We start from the raw sequence: 22,500 nt of genomic DNA on the forward strand, positions 1-22,500 counted from the left end.
AAATATGACATTGAACTTTACTTCTTACTAAGCAATTTTTGTTTGTTTTTCTTTTAAATTAAAAGAATATTTAGTCTGGTCACAATAAATGATAATATGAAACAGTTTTTAAATATTCACCTTAATATAAAACGCATAAAAGGGGTGACTCGTAAAACTATGATATAAGTTATCTTCATTAAATTTTGCAAACGCTTATCCTGTTGAATCCGCAATTTTGCTAACCTTTTAGTTTTTGTTTCACGACATTTTGGCCAACTATTCCTCTGGCCTCCGTCGGGATAGAAATTCCGAATCTCGTAACTGCATTCTCAGCAAGTACTGCCTTCCATAGTTGTTTGTCGTCTTACCACGTTTTTGCCAACTATGCTTCTGGTCGGCTTTAGGTGGGATTGAAACCACTATCTTCAATGCTCACTTGGAATTGAAAATATTCAACGTCTCTATCCACTCCGCCTCGGGTCTCGACGTGCGATCAACGTCGGATTTTTTGGTCTTATAAATCCAGGTTTATTTATTATCTATCTTCCATTGTCGGGTCCGAATCTAATGGTATATTTTACTTAATTAATTGGAATGTTTATTGAGATGAGTATTATTAATAATTTATTTATTGCGGAATAAATAAATAATACTCATCTCAATAAGAATTCCAATTAAGTAAAATATACTTCATAAATGGTTTCACACAATTCTGTAGAATTTGGAAACCCGTTGTACATCAAATTCTCACATCGTTAAGTTTGAGTTAATGGATTTATTTCCTTGAACATCGAAATATGTCATCTGATGCTCACATTAAATTTCAATAATTCAAAAACGAAGATGAAAATAGAAATACCTGGAGATTCTACGCCTGCAAAAGGTCGGTGGACAGATCGGTCTTTACGGATTGAGTAGAGAGCTTGGAAAAAAAAACATGAGAAGGAATGTAAAAATATGCGCAGAGAAATTTGAGAAGATTTTACATGGCAAAGATAAAGGTCGAAGTCTCTGATTAGTCGGATGAGATCACGTGTTTACAGTAATCAGCAGTAAAGGGGAAGCTAAGAAAAGTCACATGAAAAAGATGAAATAAGGTCCTAAGAAATTATCATACAACTATTTACAATATTGATGGTGGTCATCTCTCTCTCTCTCTCTCTCTCTCTCTCTCTCTCTCTCTCTCTCTCTCTCTATATATATATATATATATATATATATATATATATATATATATATATATATATATATATATATATATATATATATATACACCCCAGCCATATCCATGACCATTTTTTTAATCGTATTTTCATCGATTTAACTCTGTTGAACAAGGAACGAAACCTGGTTAGCTAACCTTTATTTTCACTTTTTTTAATCATCACGTTGATTGGCCTGTATTTAGCTAAAATAAAATACTGTACCCCCCAAATTTCATATATATATATATATATATATATATATATATATATATATATACTTCTATAAATTTAGTTCAGTTCAGTGTATTGATATTCATATTAAACACCCTTTTCTATTTATTTAAAAAGATAATACAATTTTGTTATATATGAGTTGTAGAATTGCATTTATCTGCAAAAGATTTAGCTGATTTACATATTTTTAAACATTCATTTTAATTAATTCCCTATTAGTTTTTTCATGGGATCATCATCTTTAGTAAACTATTACCTGTCATTATATTCATGCAGATACTCTACATGATTTATACTTGTGTAAAAAGATTATAGTAAACACAACCCTCTTTCTATATATATTTATGTATATGTGTATATATATATATAAAATTGTTAATATTGAAACATCACTCTCACCTACTCATTCTTACTTCTGTCCGTTTTTATTTTCTTATTATGTTTTTATAAACAAATAAAAATGTGCAGATTGAACATGGTAGAAGAAAAACACTTTCTTACCTCGTTTATCCCGGATAATAAAGTTCGGATCAAAGTCAATTGCTTGTTGTTGAAGTTTGACTACAAAAACGAAAGCAAAATTACTGTATTTTAGCGAGCATAAAATTATCTTGTCGGGTTTTCTAAAGTCAAATATAAATAAAATTTAAGATAATAATTCAACTTTACTTCTTACTAAGCAATTTTCTTTTGTTTTTCTTGTAAATTAAAAAAATATTTAGTCTAGTCATAATAACCGGCTAATATGAAACAGTTTGTAAATATTAACCTTAAAATAAAACGCGTAAAAGGGATCACTCGTAAAACTATGATATAATTTATCTTCATTAAATTTTTTAAAAATATGCTAAACGTTTCTCGGGTGATGGCGTGTATGTAGAGTTAGATGTATATAAAAACCAGCAAGATTTGGACTAAAAAGAAAGAAAAATAAAATAATTAATTACATTATACATAAAACGTCTGGCGTATATTTCCTGTAAAATTTTGTAAAAGCGCCGGCCATATGCAAAGTTGAAATACCATTATAAATACAGGATGAGTCATGGGAACCGGATGTTTTTAGAACGCTCATCGCTATCCTTGCAGAGTTTTTTTTTTTAAACATCAGTTTCCCGAGTTTTGTATTCCTTCAAAACATCCGTTTCCCCTGATTCACTCTGTATGATTTAGGCAGGTAAATCAACTGACTAAATTATTTTTATTAACTTAATTGATAGTTTATACTATAGACTATTAATTTACCTAATAAAAACGGTTCGGAGATTTTCTTTTCCTGGTGCGGCAAGTAGTTTGAACTGATTTCCTTTGAAAGTTGAAGATTTTCCAGAAAATATTCAATTTATAAGCAGCCTCCACTTGCGTGTGTACGATTGATTAAATTACTTAAGTTAAATGAAGTAAATTTTAAAATAAAATGTCGACACCTTTCTTTCTGTGACATATCAAAACTTCCAGTTACTGAACTAGACGACCTTGACCCCAACAACAAATAAGAGTCCGAGCAACGCGTATCAACATGAATCTTTATGCGCAAAAAGCTGAAGGTTTTTGAAGATTAAAAATTGAACACATTTAGGCACCGTACAATAATTTTAGCTAGATGTTGACGAATATTACCTTTTTGGAACTGCCAAGAAATCTCCCAGTTTTCCAGTCATAGCTTTGATTGCGCGTTTAACGTTTACTTTTAAACGAATGTCGTCCAACTTTAAAGCTAGCTTGAGATTTTCATCTTTGAAATAAAATCCTAGCCATTAAATTCTGCAAACGCTTATACTGTTTAATTAGATCCAGTAATTTCGCCAAACACTTCGTAAATGGTTTCACACATTTCCGTAGAATTTGGAAACTTGTTTTACATGAAATTCTCACATCGTTACGTTAAAGTAAATGGATTTATTTCATTGAACATTGTCATCTGATGCTCACATTAAATTTCAATAATTAAAACGAAAATGAAAATAGAAATACCTGGAGATTCTACGCCTGCAAAAGGTCGGTGTACAGATCGGTCTTCACGGACTGGGTACAGATTTTGTAAAAGAAAAAAAAACGAGAAAGAATGTAAAGATATGCGCAGAGAAATTCGAGATGTTACATGGCGAAGGAAAGGGTTAAAGTCTCTGATTGGTCGAATAAGATGACGTGTTAGGAAAGAAAGAAATTACGAACGAACTATGTGAGCGTTGCTTTAGAAACAGATATAGGTATATATATTTTTATATAAATTGGAATAGTTATTTTTTTTAATAGGTTTTCACGTTTAAGAGAATTTTTTTTAAATTCACAGTTGATAAAAATGAAGTTGTAAATAATTAACACGGATTAATTTATTAATTAATCAGGAATTACGTTAAGGCATAGTCTGGAAGAGTCACATGAAAAATTATGGGCTTTATTGGTCCCAGGACTGAGCCCATGGATAAACTATCTATTTGCCTATACATGGCATTATTAAAACTAATTTCAACAAATGTGGCAAATTTCATCACTTCAGCGAATATACGTTTAGGGATGAAAAGAGGCGATAACTGATACAAAAAGTCAATACAGTTATTTAGTGTTTCTAAAATAGGTACACAGATTAATGCTAATATCGTACGAACACAATTTATTAGCAACATTAAAATTTTAAATAAACTTAGCAATATGAAATAAATCTTTTAAACAATATTTATTATAATGCTTCAATACTGGCTGAAAGATACTGAAAATCCATTCTTTTAACCTCGACTTGTGATGATCCTACCACAAAGAGAATGGATCTTATCCGCTTTATGAGTTCTGTGTAGTGTCATATAATCTTGGACAGATAAAACTTAAGATAAAAACTTAAGATAAAATTTCTCTTAATGGTTATATCTGAATGAAGTAAACTTCTTTTTGCCCATTTAACCCTTTTACCAGCAAATTGTACTTAAAAAAAAACACCTCCATAATAAATATTTCTTACTATTATTGTTTTCAGCCCAACTGGTCTTCAAAACATACGTCTATGCATGGTTCGACAATTGAATGAGGGGTTAGTTTATGTTCGTGCATCAGTTGCACGCTAACTTCCGTCACGTGTGGGTGTGCCATCTTATTACATTAAAAATTCTAGCGATGAAGTGTTAACAGGATTAGTTTTGGAATTTAGTTTCTAAGGAAGTTCTTGCACCATAAGCTACGACAGGGCTTAATTTGATAAACTTTTCTGTATCATTCAATATGACTAACATTTTGTCGACGAAATCTTCGCGATTTAGTACAATCCTTGAACCTTTATCTTGCATGACTATCACTGAAAGATTATTTAGCCGTACAGTTTTAATGGGAGCATTTACACCACTTAAACTCTGAATAGAATATTGGTGTAGACGCCTCGCTGTGAGCAAGATCATTTAATCTTGCATTTAGGTCTCTTATTTTAGTCTAAGAAACAGGTGGAAGTCTCACCACTGGAGAATCGAGAATTTCAAATTCGGAAATTCTTCACGGTCCCAGGACTGAGCCCATGGATAAACCATCTATTTGCCTATACATGGCATTATTAAAACTAATTTCAACAAATGTTGTGGCAAATTTCATCAATTCAGCGAATATACGTTTAGGGATGAAAAGGGGCGATAACTGATACAAAAAGTATTTAATTGTGGAATACAAAATTCCAAACCAAAATTTAAGGAGAAGACAACTCATGAGAAGACAAATTTAGGATGATGTTTCCCACATTTTAGCTTGTAAAAAAAAATACACAAATAAATTTTCTGTACGTTAAATGTTACCATTTTAAGTTTTTTTATCGAGTTGACAACTAAGTTCTTGGAGTTTTTTTTTAATATACTGTTTTAAAATTTATTTGTTATATTTTACTTTTCGAGTCAAAAACAAATGATGTCTATCGAAAGTGATAATCTTGTTGAACGTTTGTAAAAAGTTATAAATACGAATAGAGAATATATTATTGATTAAATAGTTGTTAGTTATTATTTTACTTTAATAAATGTAGATTTAAAACAACGGCAAAGAACTAGTTGGCAACCGGATATAATTGCAACATACCTTGGGAAACGAATTTCATCAGAGCAAGAAATAATTACAAATATTCCCTCCATAATTGTACATATTTGGTCTTAAAGTTATCAACATTTAATGCTAAATTATGGATAAATGCATTATCGATTTTATGTACTGAGTGTAAATTTGTTTTTTTTTGTTTATCTATATATTTATAAAAGTGAGAATGTGTGTGTTAAGAGACTTCTTAAACTATATACTCAACGAATTTTACTATACAGAATTGAAATTTTTATATAGGTCATTCTGACCTTTTATTCAGACCTTTTATTCAGAAATTTATTCAGACCTTTTATTCAGAATTTTTTATATAGGTTATTCATACTCGATTTTTATCTGGAAAATAAACGGCTACTAAGGGGTCAAAATTAGTAGATTGGTACGTGTGGGGTTGTCTAATTTTTATCTGTTTGTCAGCTGTTTCACGACTGCGCATGTTTGGTCGAGAAACATTACAGCTTCGTTATGTTAAGTATAAGATTTTACTTTGTAAAAGTTGTGTCGAACTGGTATAATGGTTATCGTACTTGACTCACTGTCTTTAGGTTTTGGTTTCGATCTCAGATCAGGTATTTTTTTTTTTTACTTACAAGAAGTGAACTGTTTAGAAAAAACAATATTCGCATGCACATGCCTCAGTTTCTGTATTAATTAAATTATAATATTTATGCGTATTTTACGACCGGGCAACGCCGGGTGGCCTGCTAGTTTTAAATAAAATAAACGGAGAACATACATTATTATTCACACAAGAATGTAAAAATGATGTTTTTGTTTCTTTAACTGTTAATCAAAAGTATAGAGTTTATTTTCTTAATTAAACTTGGGTTGCACTTGTATACACGTTGTTGCCTCAGTCGCAAATGGACCAAAGAACAGGAAATAACCCCGACTCACATTTTTTGGTTTATACAACGACATTTAATTCTTCATAGTTACAGTCGTGACGTAACCCACGTGGTGTAAAACGTTTTCGCGTCTTTCCCGAGATTTCGAACGTTATCTCGTCTCTGTCGAGATCTTTGTCTTTCTTTTTTTTATAGTGTTTTCCCATCCTCCACCGGTGACGTCACTTCTCATGCATTTACATCCGCGCATCCGCGCTATATTGCAGTACTTAGTTTTAAGATTTTTCATGATTTTTGGATGACAAAATTTAATTATAGCAATTATGAAGGTAAGACTGTTTTTTTTAATTATTATTATTCATAATAAAAAGTAAAAAAAGTCAGCCAACCGATTTCGCCCTCACTCAACAAGGGGGATTTATTAAAAGGGAAAGCACTTAGATGAAAACCTAAGAACTATTACTTATACTATGCCCAATAATGAGCACCACCTTGATGTGATGAAGTCAGTCATCAAATGGAACATAACTATTTTTTCTCAAATAAAAACTAATACGATAGTTCAATGTCCAACTTACATTCGTTTACCTTGGTTGGGGAAAGTAAGTGAGAAATTCGTTAAACAAACCAATTCAGCAGTTGGAAATTGCTAATTTGCCTCTAATGTACGTATCGTGTTCTCTACAAAACCGTTATTGGCGTCCTCTCGAAAAACATTCTACCACGAAAATAATAATAATAATAATAATAATAATAATAATAATAATAATAATAATAATAATAATAATAATAATAATAATAATAATGTTATTTATCAATTTAAGTGCGGTTGTTATACTGACTACATGGGTAGGACAACGTTGAAATTGGACAATAAAATCCAACAACACATACCTAGTAAAATTAAGAATGGGGCCTACCGATCAACGGATGTGTTAAATAATACATATAGGTCCTCTATAACTGGCCATTTGCTTAAAAATCCGGCACGCGCAACGAATTTTAGCATAGACTTGTTGTTCAGCCTGGGTCATGCTCATTCGAAATATTATTTAAAGATCTTGGAGACTATGCACGTTGATTTAAAACGACCCTTTCTTTGTAAACAGACGGTTTGTATATTAGATTTAGACACGATTAGTCTCTAAGATATTTCTCCATTGTATAAGCACCACAACACAGTTTTTATTTTAAATATAGATAGTTTCCCTTCGTGTTTTTTTTTCTTTTAAAGAATCCCTCGATACAGATCTTGTTGGGTGTTGGATTTCTTCTTATTTTTAATCGTGATTATTCAATTATTCATCATGATATATTTTCCACCTGAATGGATCAGAGGGGATTGCAAATGACATTGTTATGGTGACTGAACTTATGCATCCATGACCTGAAAGTTTTATCTCTGTGTTGCAGATATTGACATACGTCAGAAGCAAAGATCGGTCATTGACTACCTTCATGCAGGAAAATGAACTGATCAATATTCACCGCCGTCAGTTGAACGTTTACGAAGCCGATACAGTTTATATCATCACAGTTGGAGATGGGTTCATTGATTTCAGAATGGCGACAGAGATGCATAGATGTGAATGATAAAGCGCGCTCAGCACATTTAGGACTAAGGCATCAAAAGAAGCTGGTGAAAGTGCATTAAGAATAATTGTAACTATGTAGAAAAATACGTTTTGGAGTACAAAAGGTCGCTCGTTTTAATGGCACCACTCTCGTCTTTGTAGCTCTTCAATGTTTTAGTTTTTTAGTTAAAAATCGGTAACCTTACTTTTGGAACGACAGTCGTATATATATATATATATATATATATATAATATTTTAATTTATGCAGTTTCTTCTTCTTCTTCTTCTTCTTCTTATTATTATTATTATTATAGAGCAAATTCGCTATTCATCATTATATTGTGCCCCATATATAGTAGTGATTTCAAAAGTAAAAGAAATACTTGAGTGCCACAGCACTATAAAAACAAGATAAAAACAAAAACATTCAACGCTCCAACCTTAGTCGTTACCATTCGAGGTATCGTCAGATAGATAAGCAGACGATAAAATTTAGCCGATTTTAACGTATAAATGTATATTTGCGTATGCCTAGAAGTAGTGCACTTTAAGTCAACTTATGCCCGCCAAAGCCCTTTTTTTAATTTTGATCTATTAACAGCTATTTTACCGGCTAAAAACCAAACCGAATTTGTTCCACAAAAACAAATATTCTGTATATTAAATTTCAAATCTGGATACCAAACTTTGACAGTTGAGTTTGATAAAAACCGCAATTAATAAATGTTAAATGTAATAAGAATGTAAACACGGGCGGTGCGGATATGAAAAATGTGGCAAATTTATCAAAGCGCCCGGTCTCGTTGAGCAGAGTAAGAGGAGAAAATAATGACCGAGTAAGTATCCTATTATCACCTATAAATCTGACTTGGTTAGGGAGAATCACTCTCCTCAGAAACGTTATATGAATTTATGATAATGAATAAAATCAACTGATAATATTCGCAAAACCAATATCACGTATCGAATTTATATTTGCTGTCTGTGTTTGTACTGCTATAATGTTTTATTATAGACAGGGAAATTGTCTATATGTTATTAATTATAATATATATATATTAATTATAATATATGTGTTTGTAAGTGTGTGCATATGAGAGAGAGAGAGAGAGAGAGAGAGAGAGAGAGAGAGAGAGAGATTACTAGACACAGATTTGATCGGGATTCGGCATTGGTTGGTTAATTTATATTTCATAAAATTGAAAAAGTAAATATTTTTAAATTTCTTGATAAATGCGTATTATCTAAATGTATACGAACAGATTCTTTGCTTTGATATTTAGCTAAATGTATTTTGCATGATGATATATAGTAAAATATAAAAGAGAACAAGAGAAAAATTGTCACCTCTTTGAATTCCGGCAGGAATGACGTTATCAAAATCAAAATTAATCGGCATCGCCTGCAATTGAACTGCAAACAGAAATAGAAAATGAAGAATGTAACATGGCAATAAGCAAACTACATTTACAAATATCCGATTTTGATTACTAGTAGTGATGGGACGATTCCACTATTTTTTCCCGAATCGCATACAACGTTTAACCCTTATCCTCTAGTGGTGATTCTTTTGTAAAAAAAAAAATACCATTTCCTTACTAAATTCCAGATTCTGGTACAATTACTGATTCTCATTCTTTATAAATCTCTAAATATTTAACTATAAAGTTCTTTTTTTCGCAATCACCGTAAATGTGCAAATATTTTCTTTTCAAACATAAAAAATACACACTTGTAGAAGATGATCGTAAAAAATACACTCGTAGGCGATTATCGTTAAAAAATACACACTTGTAGAAGATGATTGTTAAAAAATACACGCTTGTAGGAGATTATCGTTAAAAAATACACACTTGTAGGCGATTATCGTTAAAAAAAATACACACTCGTAGGCGATTATCGTTAAAAAATACACACTTGTAGGCGATTATCGTTAAAAAAAATACACACTTGTAGGAGATTATCGTTAAAAAAAATACACACTTGTAGGCGATTATCGTTAAAAAATACACACTTGTAGGCGATTATCGTTAAAAAATACACACTTGTAGGCGATTATCGTTAAAAAATACACACTTGTAGGCGATTATCGTTAAAAAAAATACACACTTGTAGGAGATTATCGTAAAAAAAATACATACCTCTAGGAGATTATCGTAAAAAAAATACACACTTGTAGGAGATTATCGTAAAAAAATACACACTTGTAGGAGATTATCGTAAAAAAAATACACACTTGTAGGAGATTATCGTTAAAAAAATACACACTTGTAGGAGATTATCGTAAAAAAAATACATACCTCTAGGAGATTATCGTAAAAAAAAATACACACTTGTAGGAGATTATCGTAAAAAAAATACACACTTGTAGGAGATTATCGTTAAAAAAATACACACTTGTAGGAGATTATCGTTAAAAAAATACACACTTGTAGGAGATTATCGTTAAAAAAATACACACTTGTAGGAGATTATCGTAAAAAAATACATACCTCTAGGAGATTATCGTAAAAAAATACACACTTGTAGGAGATTATCGTAAAAAAAATACACACTTGTAGGAGATTATCGTTAAAAAAATACACACTTGTAGGAGATTATCGTTAAAAAAATACATACCTCTAGGAGATTATCGTAAAAAAAATACACACTTGTAGGAGATTATCGTAAAAAAATACACACTTGTAGGAGATTATCGTTAAAAAAATACACACTTGTAGGAGATTATCGTTAAAAAAATACATACCTCTAGGAGATTATCGTAAAAAAAATACACACTTGTAGGAGATTATCGTTAAAAAAATACACACTTGTAGGAGATTATCGTAAAAAAATACACACTTGTAGGAGATTATCGTAAAAAAATACACACTTGTAGGAGATTATCGTAAAAAAATACACACTTGTAGGAGATTATCGTTAAAAAAATACACACTTGTAGGAGATTATCGTAAAAAAAATACATACCTCTAGGAGATTATCGTAAAAAAAAATACACACTTGTAGGAGATTATCGTAAAAAAAATACACACTTGTAGGAGATTATCGTTAAAAAAATACACACTTGTAGGAGATTATCGTTAAAAAAATACACACTTGTAGGAGATTATCGTAAAAAAAATACATACCTCTAGGAGATTATCGTAAAAAAAATACACACTTGTAGGAGATTATCGTTAAAAAAATACACACTTGTAGGAGATTATCGTTAAAAAAATACACACTTGTAGGAGATTATCGTTAAAAAAATACACACTTGTAGGAGATTATCGTAAAAAAAATACATACCTCTAGGAGATTATCGTAAAAAAATACACACTTGTAGGAGATTATCGTAAAAAAAATACACACTTGTAGGAGATTATCGTTAAAAAAATACACACTTGTAGGAGATTATCGTTAAAAAAATACATACCTCTAGGAGATTATCGTAAAAAAAATACACACTTGTAGGAGATTATCGTAAAAAAATACACACTTGTAGGAGATTATCGTTAAAAAAATACACACTTGTAGGAGATTATCGTTAAAAAAATACATACCTCTAGGAGATTATCGTAAAAAAAATACACACTTGTAGGAGATTATCGTTAAAAAATACACACTTGTAGGAGATTATCGTAAAAAAATACACACTTGTAGGAGATTATCGTAAAAAAATACACACTTGTAGGAGATTATCGTAAAAAAATACACACTTGTAGGAGATTATCGTTAAAAAAATACACACTTGTAGGAGATTATCGTTAAAAAAATACACACTTGTAGGAGATTATCGTAAAAAAATACACACTTGTAGAGATGATCTACAGATTTTAGTAATAAATCAATAAATGTTTATCATTTTACTTTTACTTCGTGCAGTGGAAAATTCTGTATGCGACAAAAAAAAAGAGACAATTAAAAATATTGTTTTTGGCATCAGAAAATAGGAAAAAAAATTTCAGATTCCGATACTCCTAAAAGTTCCGATTTTTACGATTTCCGATTCCGATTTCGGTTAATTATTACATAAAAAATATTTGCTAACTAGACGTAGACTTACCTCATTTCTTCTGTAATCTAACCTTATACTAATATCGGAAATATCACTCCGCATCTGCAAGTGTAGGGCTTGTTGAATAGGAGTTGGTTTCATTAAATTGGTGTCACTGCAAGAAGGGTGGTGGTCGGATCGATCGTCAATATTTACATCGAAGGAGTACAGGTGCAGTAAATTCATCAAAGCCCGTTCCGTAAAACAAAGCAAAGGGATGGTAGTCACTGCCGAACCCATGGAGTGATAGACTCAAGAAGGAGAGACTAATGGTTGGAGCACCAGCCTAGATATAGTAACAATACTTGCATGGGCGAATAGTGGCTTTGTAGAGATATAAGATAATGGCAGATGGGAAAAGTTTTCTAGCTTGGTAAAAGGAGCTCGCCTTCTTTGTAGCAGACTTGGCAGTATCGTTGTATTTATTCCAATCCTTGTTCCCTGTAAATGTTAGATTGAAGAGTTTGAACGTCGAACTCTAAGTCATGCTCATCGACATTTGGAAATATTTCTTAAAGTTGTTAAAAACATTTTTTTTTTATTCTTGTTAGCATTAAATCCTTCTCTGACCATATTCTAATACATATTGGAGATGATTTCCTTAAGATCTAACAATTACTTTGATACGTATGTGCGTTTTTTATTTGCACGCATGTCAAGAATATATAAGGCATATATATGGTTCCCGTTAGATCACCGAACTTAAGCAACGTTGATTCTGGTCAGTACTAAACTGGTTGACAATTTGAGAAATTCCAGGTGCTGTATGTGCTTTCCACTTATCTCGGCATTGCTTCTAATCAATCTTGGGCCTCTCCTTGCTCTTAACAGCCCCATGCCATCATGTTGCAAGAGTACTCAGTCTTAAGATGCATTTAGTTTTTATAGTAGATTGTGTCGGGTGTGAGAGCGGTGGAAAGATGTAAACATTTTTAACACTGGTCTTGTCAAATGATTTGATGTGAGCCGTCCATTTTAGATCAGGAGTAAAGACGCGATCCAAAAGCTGATCAAAAACAGAGAGTCGTTCATTTGAATTTGGACCAAGCGGTGATCAGAGCGTTGGTCATGAAAAGATAGAAGCCTTCCCCGCTAAAAGATATGTAATTAAAAATGTCTGACACATTTACGAGTGATTAAGTTTAGCAGCATCCCTAACGTGCGTTACGTGAGGGATGATGCCGTGGAAAATCCTTCATGGTCACAAGAAGTCAAACGTTGAATAGGTCGTAAGTGGACGATTACTTGTCTTTGTCGTTCAGAATTCCGGATAGAAGATTGTGTTTTGTTAAACGTGTTTTTGCTGATCGTTTTTATTTTAGTAGTTCGGCTTTTTATGACTATAAAAATGTCAGATAGAAAAGTAACAGAACACACACAGAAAAAAAAGAGTGGAATGAAAATATTAGTAATTTTATGGTAAGCCATTGTTCCACTTGATAACAATACAATACAAATCGTAAGATTTTTTTGATTTTTTGATTTTTCGATTCTATATAGAGAGTCAGAATGTTCACGGCAGAAACATTAATGCGTCTAAACATTTCGCATAAATATTGTATTTTTCTATTACTAAACGACGGGATACTTCAAAGGATTAGTGGGTTGGAGTTAATGAAGAGATGGAGGCGAATTATGGCTATGATCACGAGAAGCTTCAAACACTCTCTGTCTATCTATCTATCTATCTATCTATCTATATATATATATATATATATATATATATATATATATATATATATATAGTGCAAATTTTTGTTGAAAATTCAAAGACTCGCGTTTTCTTTTTTATAACCTTCGTTTATTTACTGGATTTTTCCCATTCCAGCTGTTTCATTAATGAGTTGGCAATTTTACGATTTATGTTTCCATATAAATATCCTGCATCCACCAACTTCTTCAGATGTTTATCTATTAGATTTTTACAACAAATGGTATATTTTTAACATGCTGGATATCGTATTCGGGTATATATAAAGGATATATATATATATATATATATATATATATATATACATTCAGATAATTGCATATATACATATACATATATACATACACATGCATATATACATATACACATATATATACGCATACACACATACACATACATATATATGTATAGATACATGTATACACAGATATATACATACATATATACACATATATATAGATACATATATACACACATACATAATTACATCTACACATACATATATAGATATATATACATAAATACATATATACACATATATACATATATATACATATATATACACACACATATATACGCATATATACATATATACATATATATACATATATATATACACAGATGTATACATACGCATATATACATACATATTTGTTGGTATATATATATATATATGTATATATATATATATATATATATATATATATATATATATATATATATTACATCTGAGACTCGTGACCGGCAAAACGGGACGATGAAGAAGAAGAAGAAAAAGAAGAAAAAGAAGAAGAAAACACTTTAATACATTTCTACCTGAAGAGGGTTTCTTTGCAAATCCAACATTTTTATTTAAACATACATTCCTAAAAAACTCACATTTGTTGGCTTTTTTAACGTTTTCAATTTTTAACTTTAAAATACTATCAACGAGGCAAATCACATACATACATACATACATACATACATACATACATACATACATACATACACATGTTGGTATAAGTTATGTTGAAAACCACGAATTTCCTCTTTTCATAATTTTACGTGATTATCTAGCTGTCGTGCATAAAATGCTTTGGTAGTAAGCGTTTTGATGTTAGGGTCCAGATAATAAAGGATCTTAATAGATTAATCCTACGACATTGTCGTTATGAATGCATATTTTATAAATGAAATTAATCCATCAAATAAATGGAGATAATATTACTCATCCAATCATGAGTACGATGATATCTTTCCTTTATCAGTAAGACTCCGACATCAGAAACCTTGAATCAGAGCAAGAATGACATTACAAAAAAAAAAAAAAAAATATGAAAATATATTTCCAACATTCAAGATAGAGGATTCGCGCAAAATCGGCTTTGTGACATACGATTGCATTCTTTTTCTTTCAGTTGTAAAATTGTTTTTAATAATTTTATATCTTTAAGCTCTACAGAATCGTTTTCATCCATTTATTTCTTCGTATTTGTATCTCACCACTTACATGCCTTTCACAAAAGAGGATATACATGGTGGAAAAATACTTTCTTACATGAAATTTGCAATGGGGATGGCGCTTGTAGAACACGTCAGTTAGTAAAAGATTTTGGTAGACAATCATAACTGTTACATAAATTATTCCAAAAGAAGTAGAGGATCTAAAGTTCACTAGACCAAAACGTCAAACGAGCTCGAGCAAAGGAAGTCGAAAATTCTGAAATAAACATGCGATAATAGTATTTATAGAAAATTCTTAAAATTATGCGGGCAACTGCATCAACAACACTGGCAAATGGCACAAGCACAAACTGGCAGCAGTACTTGAAAACGAAAGTCCAAATCCTATGGGACATGAATATGCAAACAGATAATCTCATACAAACAAGAAAACCGGATGTCATGATAGTTAACAAGAAATAAAAATCTTGCCAGATCGTATATTTTACCGTCCAGCAGACCATAGAGCGAATATTAACGAGATGGAGAAGTGGGACAAATATGCTAGAAAGCTGAAAGGGATATAAAAGATGAAGAAAGTCAAGATAGCACCGATTAGAGCACTAAGAACGATCCCGAAATTTAGAAACATAAAAGAATGAGATTGGAATCAGAAGGATGGCCGAGAAGATACAATGCATAACAATAATGAAAACAGCTGAAATATTTAAGAAATCCCTTGAATATGGAGACTAATGCACATCAGCAGAGCATATAGAAACTGACACAAAGGTAAAACACAAATAAACCACACACGGAATCATGAAAACTGGAACTATATAATTGGAAGCCCCCACCCCCACCCAAATTTATAGTTTTAGCATAAGCTGACGCTACACCAAATAAGTGAGGAAAGACCGAGAAGAGTAAGCACTAACTAGACCTCCACTAGATGAGTGCGAAAAGGACTGGGACCGTGAGGAGGCTTATTGCTACCTAAATCCTAGTGAAGATCAATAGTCGCTACCAACGAGAAATCAATGGTAAACGGCGGCTAATAAAATACAAATTAATTTGAGAAGGTTATCGAAAGCGGTGGAGAATACTGGAAATCTTAGGAAACTTCTTGTCACACAGACTCCAAGGAACACCACAAATTGTTCTCAGAGAGAAACGTTTGATGATGGCGTGTGTGAAATCTCCTAGTTAATAATAATAATAATAATAATAATAATAATAATAATAATAATAATAATAATAATAAGCCTCTGTATCGTTTTAAGAGAGATTAAGACGATACAGATACACATCGGAACAGTGAAAGCAAAACAGGGCCTTTAAAAATAATGGAAGCTAATTCTATCAAAATGTAAATGAAGGAAAAACAAAAAACAGAACAATCGGACCCAACAGAAACAAAACACTACTGGAATAAGACATGGGAGAAGCGACAATACCACAATAGAAATGCTGAATGGCTTAAAGACACGAAAGTAGATTTACAGCAAATCTAAGAATCAGTATTAAAACCCTCAAGACAACTCTATGAAAAATGGTAAACTGGAGAGCACCAGGTCACGACGGAATACACGCATACGTTTTTTTTTAAATCACGTCATTACACGAAAGGCTAATTCAGAACCTGCAAAGACGAATTCATGAAGCAGGCGTGTCAAAGTTGATGACAAAATGTAGAACCACACTGGTGCAAAAAAAGACATAGGAAAATGATCCCCCCCACGAAACTACAGGCATATAACTTTTGCCTATAATGTGGGAATACTAACAGCACAACCGAGGGAATAAATTTACCACTCCCTTCATAATTACGGACTACTCCCCGAGGAACAGAAATGATGCCAAAAAGAAAAATGATGACCGCATGAACCAAAAGATTCTGAAGGAAGTAAAAAGTAGAAAAAGAAAAAAGCCATGACATGAATCGACTACAAGACAGGCTCCCTAAAGCATGGATTATAGAACGCTTGAGGATGTACAAAATACCATAAAAGACTATCAATTTAATTGAAAATGCAATGGAGACTTGTACTGACTCCTGATGGACGATACATAACTGAGATTAAAATACAAAAAGTATTGTTATGAGGTGATTCCCTATCACCACTACTATTCATCATAGTTATGATGCCCCTTAAGAATGTATTAAGGAAATGCCAAGTTGGATACAAGTTCATTAATACAGATAAAAGAATAAACCACCTAATGTACATGGATGACATGAAATTGTTTGCAAAACTAAGATGGAACTAGAGACGCTAATAAATACAAGCAGAATCTTCAGTTAGGATATCCGAACGGAAATCGGTATAGAAACGTGCGTGCTGCTAATCAAGCAACCAACGTTATAAAATCCTATGGGACATGAATATACAAACACATAACCCCATACAAGCAAAAAGATCGGATATCATAATAGTTAACAAGACAGAAAATTCCTGCCAGATCGTAGATTTTGCCGTTCCATCAAACCATGGAGGGAATATCAAGGAGAAATACGTGGAACTGGCTAGAGAGCTCAAACGGATATAGAAGATGAATAAAGTCAAAATAATACCATTAATAGTAAAAATTGAAAAAGGATTGGGATAGATTAGAATTAGAGGGATGGTTGAGAAAATACAACGGATAACAAAAACGAATACGGCAGGAAACCCTTTGAATATGAAAACTAACATACATGAACCGGACATATAGAAACTGCTACAGGTGTAAAACACAATGAAACCCATATGGAATCATGAAAACTTAAACTATATAATTGTAAAAAAAAAATCTAGTGTCGGCATAAACTGTCGCCACACTAAATAATTGAGGAAGAGGGAAAGACCGAGGAGAGAAAGCACTAACCACACCTCCACTGGATGAGTGCAGAGACGACTGGGGCCTTGAATAGGCTTATTACCACCTAAATTCTAGTGAAGACTAACGATCGCTAACAACGAGAAATCAATGGTAAACGGTTATTGTGATAATACAAACTAATTTGCAAAAGTTATCGTAAGAGGTGGTGAGTACTGAAAATCTGGGAAGACTTGTTATCATTCAGATTTCAAGGAACGCCACAAGCTGTTCTCAAAGAAAATTATTTCATGATAGTCTGCGTGAAAACTCCTAGTGAATAGTAGTAGTAATAATAATAATAATAATAATAATAATAATAATAAAAAATTCTCGCCCCTTGAAATGGTTGAATTCTGTTCCTAAAAAGTTTACTCCACCCCTAAATATATATAGCGCTGGCCTCGGCTGGCACCACACTGAATAGTCGAAGTGTCAAGGAAAATGGCAAGATCAAGGAGTGAAAGCACTAACCAGACGTCCACTGAATAGGTGCAAAGGAGACTGGGACCGTGGAGAGGCTTACTGCCACCCAAATTCCAGTGAGGACCAATTGTAATTGCCAGCGAGAAATCAATGGCAAACGATTATTGCGGTGACGCAAATTCATTTGCAAAGGTTATCGAAAGAGGTGAAGAGTGCTGGCAATCTGGGGAGACTTGTTGTCACTCAAACTCCAGGGAATACCACTGGCTGTTGTCAGTGAGCAAGGTTTAATGATAATCTATGTAAGAACTCCTAGTGAGTACAAATAATAATTTCAACACGACGTCTATTTCATAATGTAAAAAGGAAGACAAAAAATGTCTTGGGGAGTTTTGTTTCGAAAGTGGAAGGCTCGCTTGCATTCCGTTTTGTATAATTAGTTTTGAAGTGTCTAATTCGTGTCTGAATTCATTGTTTCTTCGAATCATCTGAAATCGGCGCCTGGCAATAAAATAGACTTAATTATCATTATCGAGTTTAAGTTCATTAATTTTTCGAACAAACTAAAACGAGGCTGAAGTGAAAGGAATTGTTGTTATTGATTGGTGACGTAATTAGTCGACTAAGACGCCGGAAGCTAGAATCTAGAATTAAATATATTTTATCTTAAGATAATTACACGTTAGCGAGATAAATATTAGTCATTATTATGGGTAGGAAGAGTTGATAAGTTTTTCCTGTCTGAGAATAAATTACAATTAGAAAGTGGACTTTGGGCACTTATTTAGAATTATTCCTAGTTAAAAAAAAAATAAATGCAATATATATATATATATATATATATATATATATATATATATATATATATATATATATATATATATATATATATAATGTACGTATTCGTCATGGAATGAACATGTCATATTCTAAAAATCACATAAATTGATCAAGTAGAGAAAAGATAAAAAGTTACTGGCTCCGTGGATACAACTTCACTTTGTGGAACGAGGTCAAAATTAATTGACAGGGATGCAAGTTGAAATGTCAGACGACTTAAAGAAGCCGCACATATGCTAAAATAGAAATAGTATTAAACATACCAATCTTAGAAATTTGAGAGCCTCTAATTATAAAAAAAAACAAAAAAACAAACAAACATTGTATACCCTTAAAATTTCGGCAGTAGAAAGAAGATAATCCCCTGTTGATCTTTATTGGAGTTGCCTCCTCTTTGTCACCCAATTTTTTTCAAACATATGAAACCGCAGCCATAAAACAGAGGCTAACTCCAAAAATACGAAAATATCTATGGAGCCAGTAACTTTTCTCAGTTTCTTTTCCAAGACAAAAGCTAACATGGCTGAAGGCGGTCAAGGGCTAAACCGACCGAAACGTTGCACAAATAAAACTCAAGCTGAGAACAATAGTTTGATAAAAATAAGTAATGCGGATATTTTGACGTTTAAAATTTTCTACTGAATCTAATATTTTTGGCTTTCTTATTGTGTTTTTTTTTCTTAAAAATATACTGCATCTTTTACAAACTACTTCGACACATGAAAACATTTTTTATCTATTACCAACAGATTTACTCGGGCCCTATGTACTGTTCATAACTTTATGTGCATATATATATATATATATATATATATATATATATATATATATATATATATATATATATATATATATATATTAAAATGTTTGACTCATGTCCAGGTAATCTACATTTAAAATTTCAAGTGTTTAATCCTAAAATTGGCGGAGGAGTTTGGTGGAGTCTGCAAAGGTCAACTCTTTCAACTTTGACCTCTTGGAAGCCAAATCTTCGCTGCAAAACTGACGAAAGAGCTTGCTGCATATCTGAATACCCTTTATGCAAAATTTCAAATGTTTAAAACCAAAATTGGCTAAATAGTTTGTTAAAGACCGCAAAAGTAAAATCTTTTGAACTTGACCGAATTTTCGGCCCAAATCCGATTAAACAGCTTGTCCTATGTCTGAATACACTTAATGTAAATTTTCAAATGTTTAAACCAACAATTGGCTGAGTAATTTAGTAGAGACACCGGAGATCAATGTTTTTAAACTTTAGCCCCAATTTTGACCCCTTAACATCTATTGTTTTGGGCTCAAATGAAATGAAAACGTTTGATCCATGCCCAAGCAACCTACGTCTACATCTCTAATCGTAATTGTTGTTGTTCCAGGTTATACAACGTAATATTGAGTCCATATGCCACGACTTTCTCTTAGTGATTGTCAGGAGCTCATTAATCTCAACCTTTCTCGCTTATCCAATCAAGAAATCGTCACAGATTGAAATGTGATGAGAAAACGGTACGAAAGACTGTGCAAAAGCACCAGAACACCGGCAGTGTTGGCGATGCCCCTAAATCTGATCGTACTAGAGTTACTTCTAACAGGGAAGACAATGCTATCAAGATTCGCAGTCTAAGAAACAAATTTGAAACGGCTCCTCAAATCCAACAACAGTGCAATCTTGTAAAAAAGTGTTCTCTTTCTACTATCAAGAACAGATTAAAGGGATTTAATTTGCGAGGATATGTAGTAAGACGCAAGCCGATGATTTCTGTAAAGAACACAAAGCGCCGTTTGAACTTCGTCAGATGCAATGAGGCTCATGATTCTTCATATTGGCCAAAAGTGCTTTTTAGCGACGAAAGCAAGTTCAATAGGCTAGGCAGTGATGGTAGGCAGTACGCCCGTCGGAGGAAAGACAAAGAATTTAATCCTAGGTGCCCAGTTTCAACGCTGCAAGGTGGTGGAGGTTCAGTTTTGGTGTGGGGCATTATTAGTACCAATGGTCCAGGGCTTATAGCTCGCTTGCAAGGTCGAATTAATTCGACCAATTACATTAATATGTTGACTGAGCATTTTCTACCCTACTTTGGTCGGAATTTGGATGATAATCCTGTCTTCATGCAGAATAATGCTCCTATTCGCACAGCTGGCAATGTCAAGGGGTTCCTGGAAGAGCATGGTATTCCGTGTTTGGATTGGCCTGCACAATCTCCAGACCTCAATTCTATCGAAAACGTATGGCATTAAATCAAGCAACAGCTACGCAATGATAAAATTTCAAATTTGGAAGAACTTTGGACAAAAATTAAAGAAAAGTGAGATGCCCTTTCCCCCGGAGTATTGCTGCAGTCTAATTGAAGGAATTCCCAAAAGGTTGCAGGCTGTCAAATTGCAGAAGGGATATGCTACTAAATATTTACAAGTTCATTGTGTTCCTGTTGTATTTTTGTTGCATTAATGTCCTAAAGTTACATTTAAATAACAATTTTCCATTATGCGGACTTTCTTTTTGCCTCCTCAATTTAAAGTTGTTTTTTTTAATGAACACTAGAATATTTCAATTTAAAGCCAAATATGAACAGGTAAAATTATAGAAGAATAAAAGGCCAATCAGATGAGATATAGTTTGTTTAAACAGCTACATTAAATTTAGCTTAAATTTGCAGTTTTTGAAAAAATTGCAAGTGCGGATTTTCTTTTTGCCGCCGCCTGTGTGTATATATAAACAAGTTACTATTATGAAAGAAATAAAACAGTAAAGTAAAAATTGCCTTTACCTACCGACAACATCTTCAGGTTCGGATTCTGCAAGGAAAAATAAATCACGAAAATGTAAATAAATAATAAATTGCTTTCATAATTAATTTGTTGTATATTGCTTGGTAGTAAAAAGGTGAATGTAGACATAATGCAGTTGTTTATATTGGTTATTTGTGTGACATGACCTTTATGTCATCTGGAATCTCATTAAAACTAAACTGATGATGGGTCAACTTTTAATATATGACGTAATATTTAAAGATTGAAATAAATTGAGTTTTAACAAAGTTACACGCCATTAAAACACCGAGGAATGGGAAATACTAAAAACCCTTGTCCTACAACATAATAAACCCCGTATTAAAGAAAACCGGCTTAACATCAAATTCATTTTTATATACACATATAGATATATTTGAACCTCTACTTTGTTACATAAGAAATTATGAACGTGTCTCCTTCCATGCAAGTGAGGATGTTTTTAGTTTAATTATGTTAGAGAGATTTCACGCGTGAAAAGAATGCATCGTGGACAAGAGGTTAGCAGAG

General features: G+C 32.4%; 1 protein-coding gene across 3 annotated transcripts in view; it reads right to left on the minus strand.

Annotated features, from left to right (window-relative positions):
* Positions 1-22,500, minus strand: part of LOC145242631 (uncharacterized) — a 110,586-nt gene that overhangs the window by 56,633 nt on the left and 31,453 nt on the right. For 2 of the 3 annotated variants that reach the window (XM_080105751.1, XM_080105750.1), the window contains 5 exons: positions 21,973-21,996; positions 9,254-9,319; positions 3,396-3,446; positions 1,923-1,982; positions 842-904 (listed from right to left, as the gene is read on the minus strand). In XM_080105751.1, the coding sequence (XP_079961877.1) occupies positions 842-904; positions 1,923-1,982; positions 3,396-3,446; positions 9,254-9,319; positions 21,973-21,996 (264 nt within the window). The remainder of the gene's footprint in view (positions 1-841; positions 905-1,922; positions 1,983-3,395; positions 3,447-9,253; positions 9,320-21,972; positions 21,997-22,500) is intronic. The other variant, XM_080105752.1, reaches the window with a different exon arrangement.

The sequence above is a fragment of the Euprymna scolopes genome, chromosome 21 (assembly GCF_053919585.1).
Source record: "Euprymna scolopes isolate OS-2025 chromosome 21, ASM5391958v1, whole genome shotgun sequence".
NCBI classification, from domain to species: Eukaryota; Metazoa; Mollusca; class Cephalopoda; order Sepiida; family Sepiolidae; genus Euprymna; species Euprymna scolopes.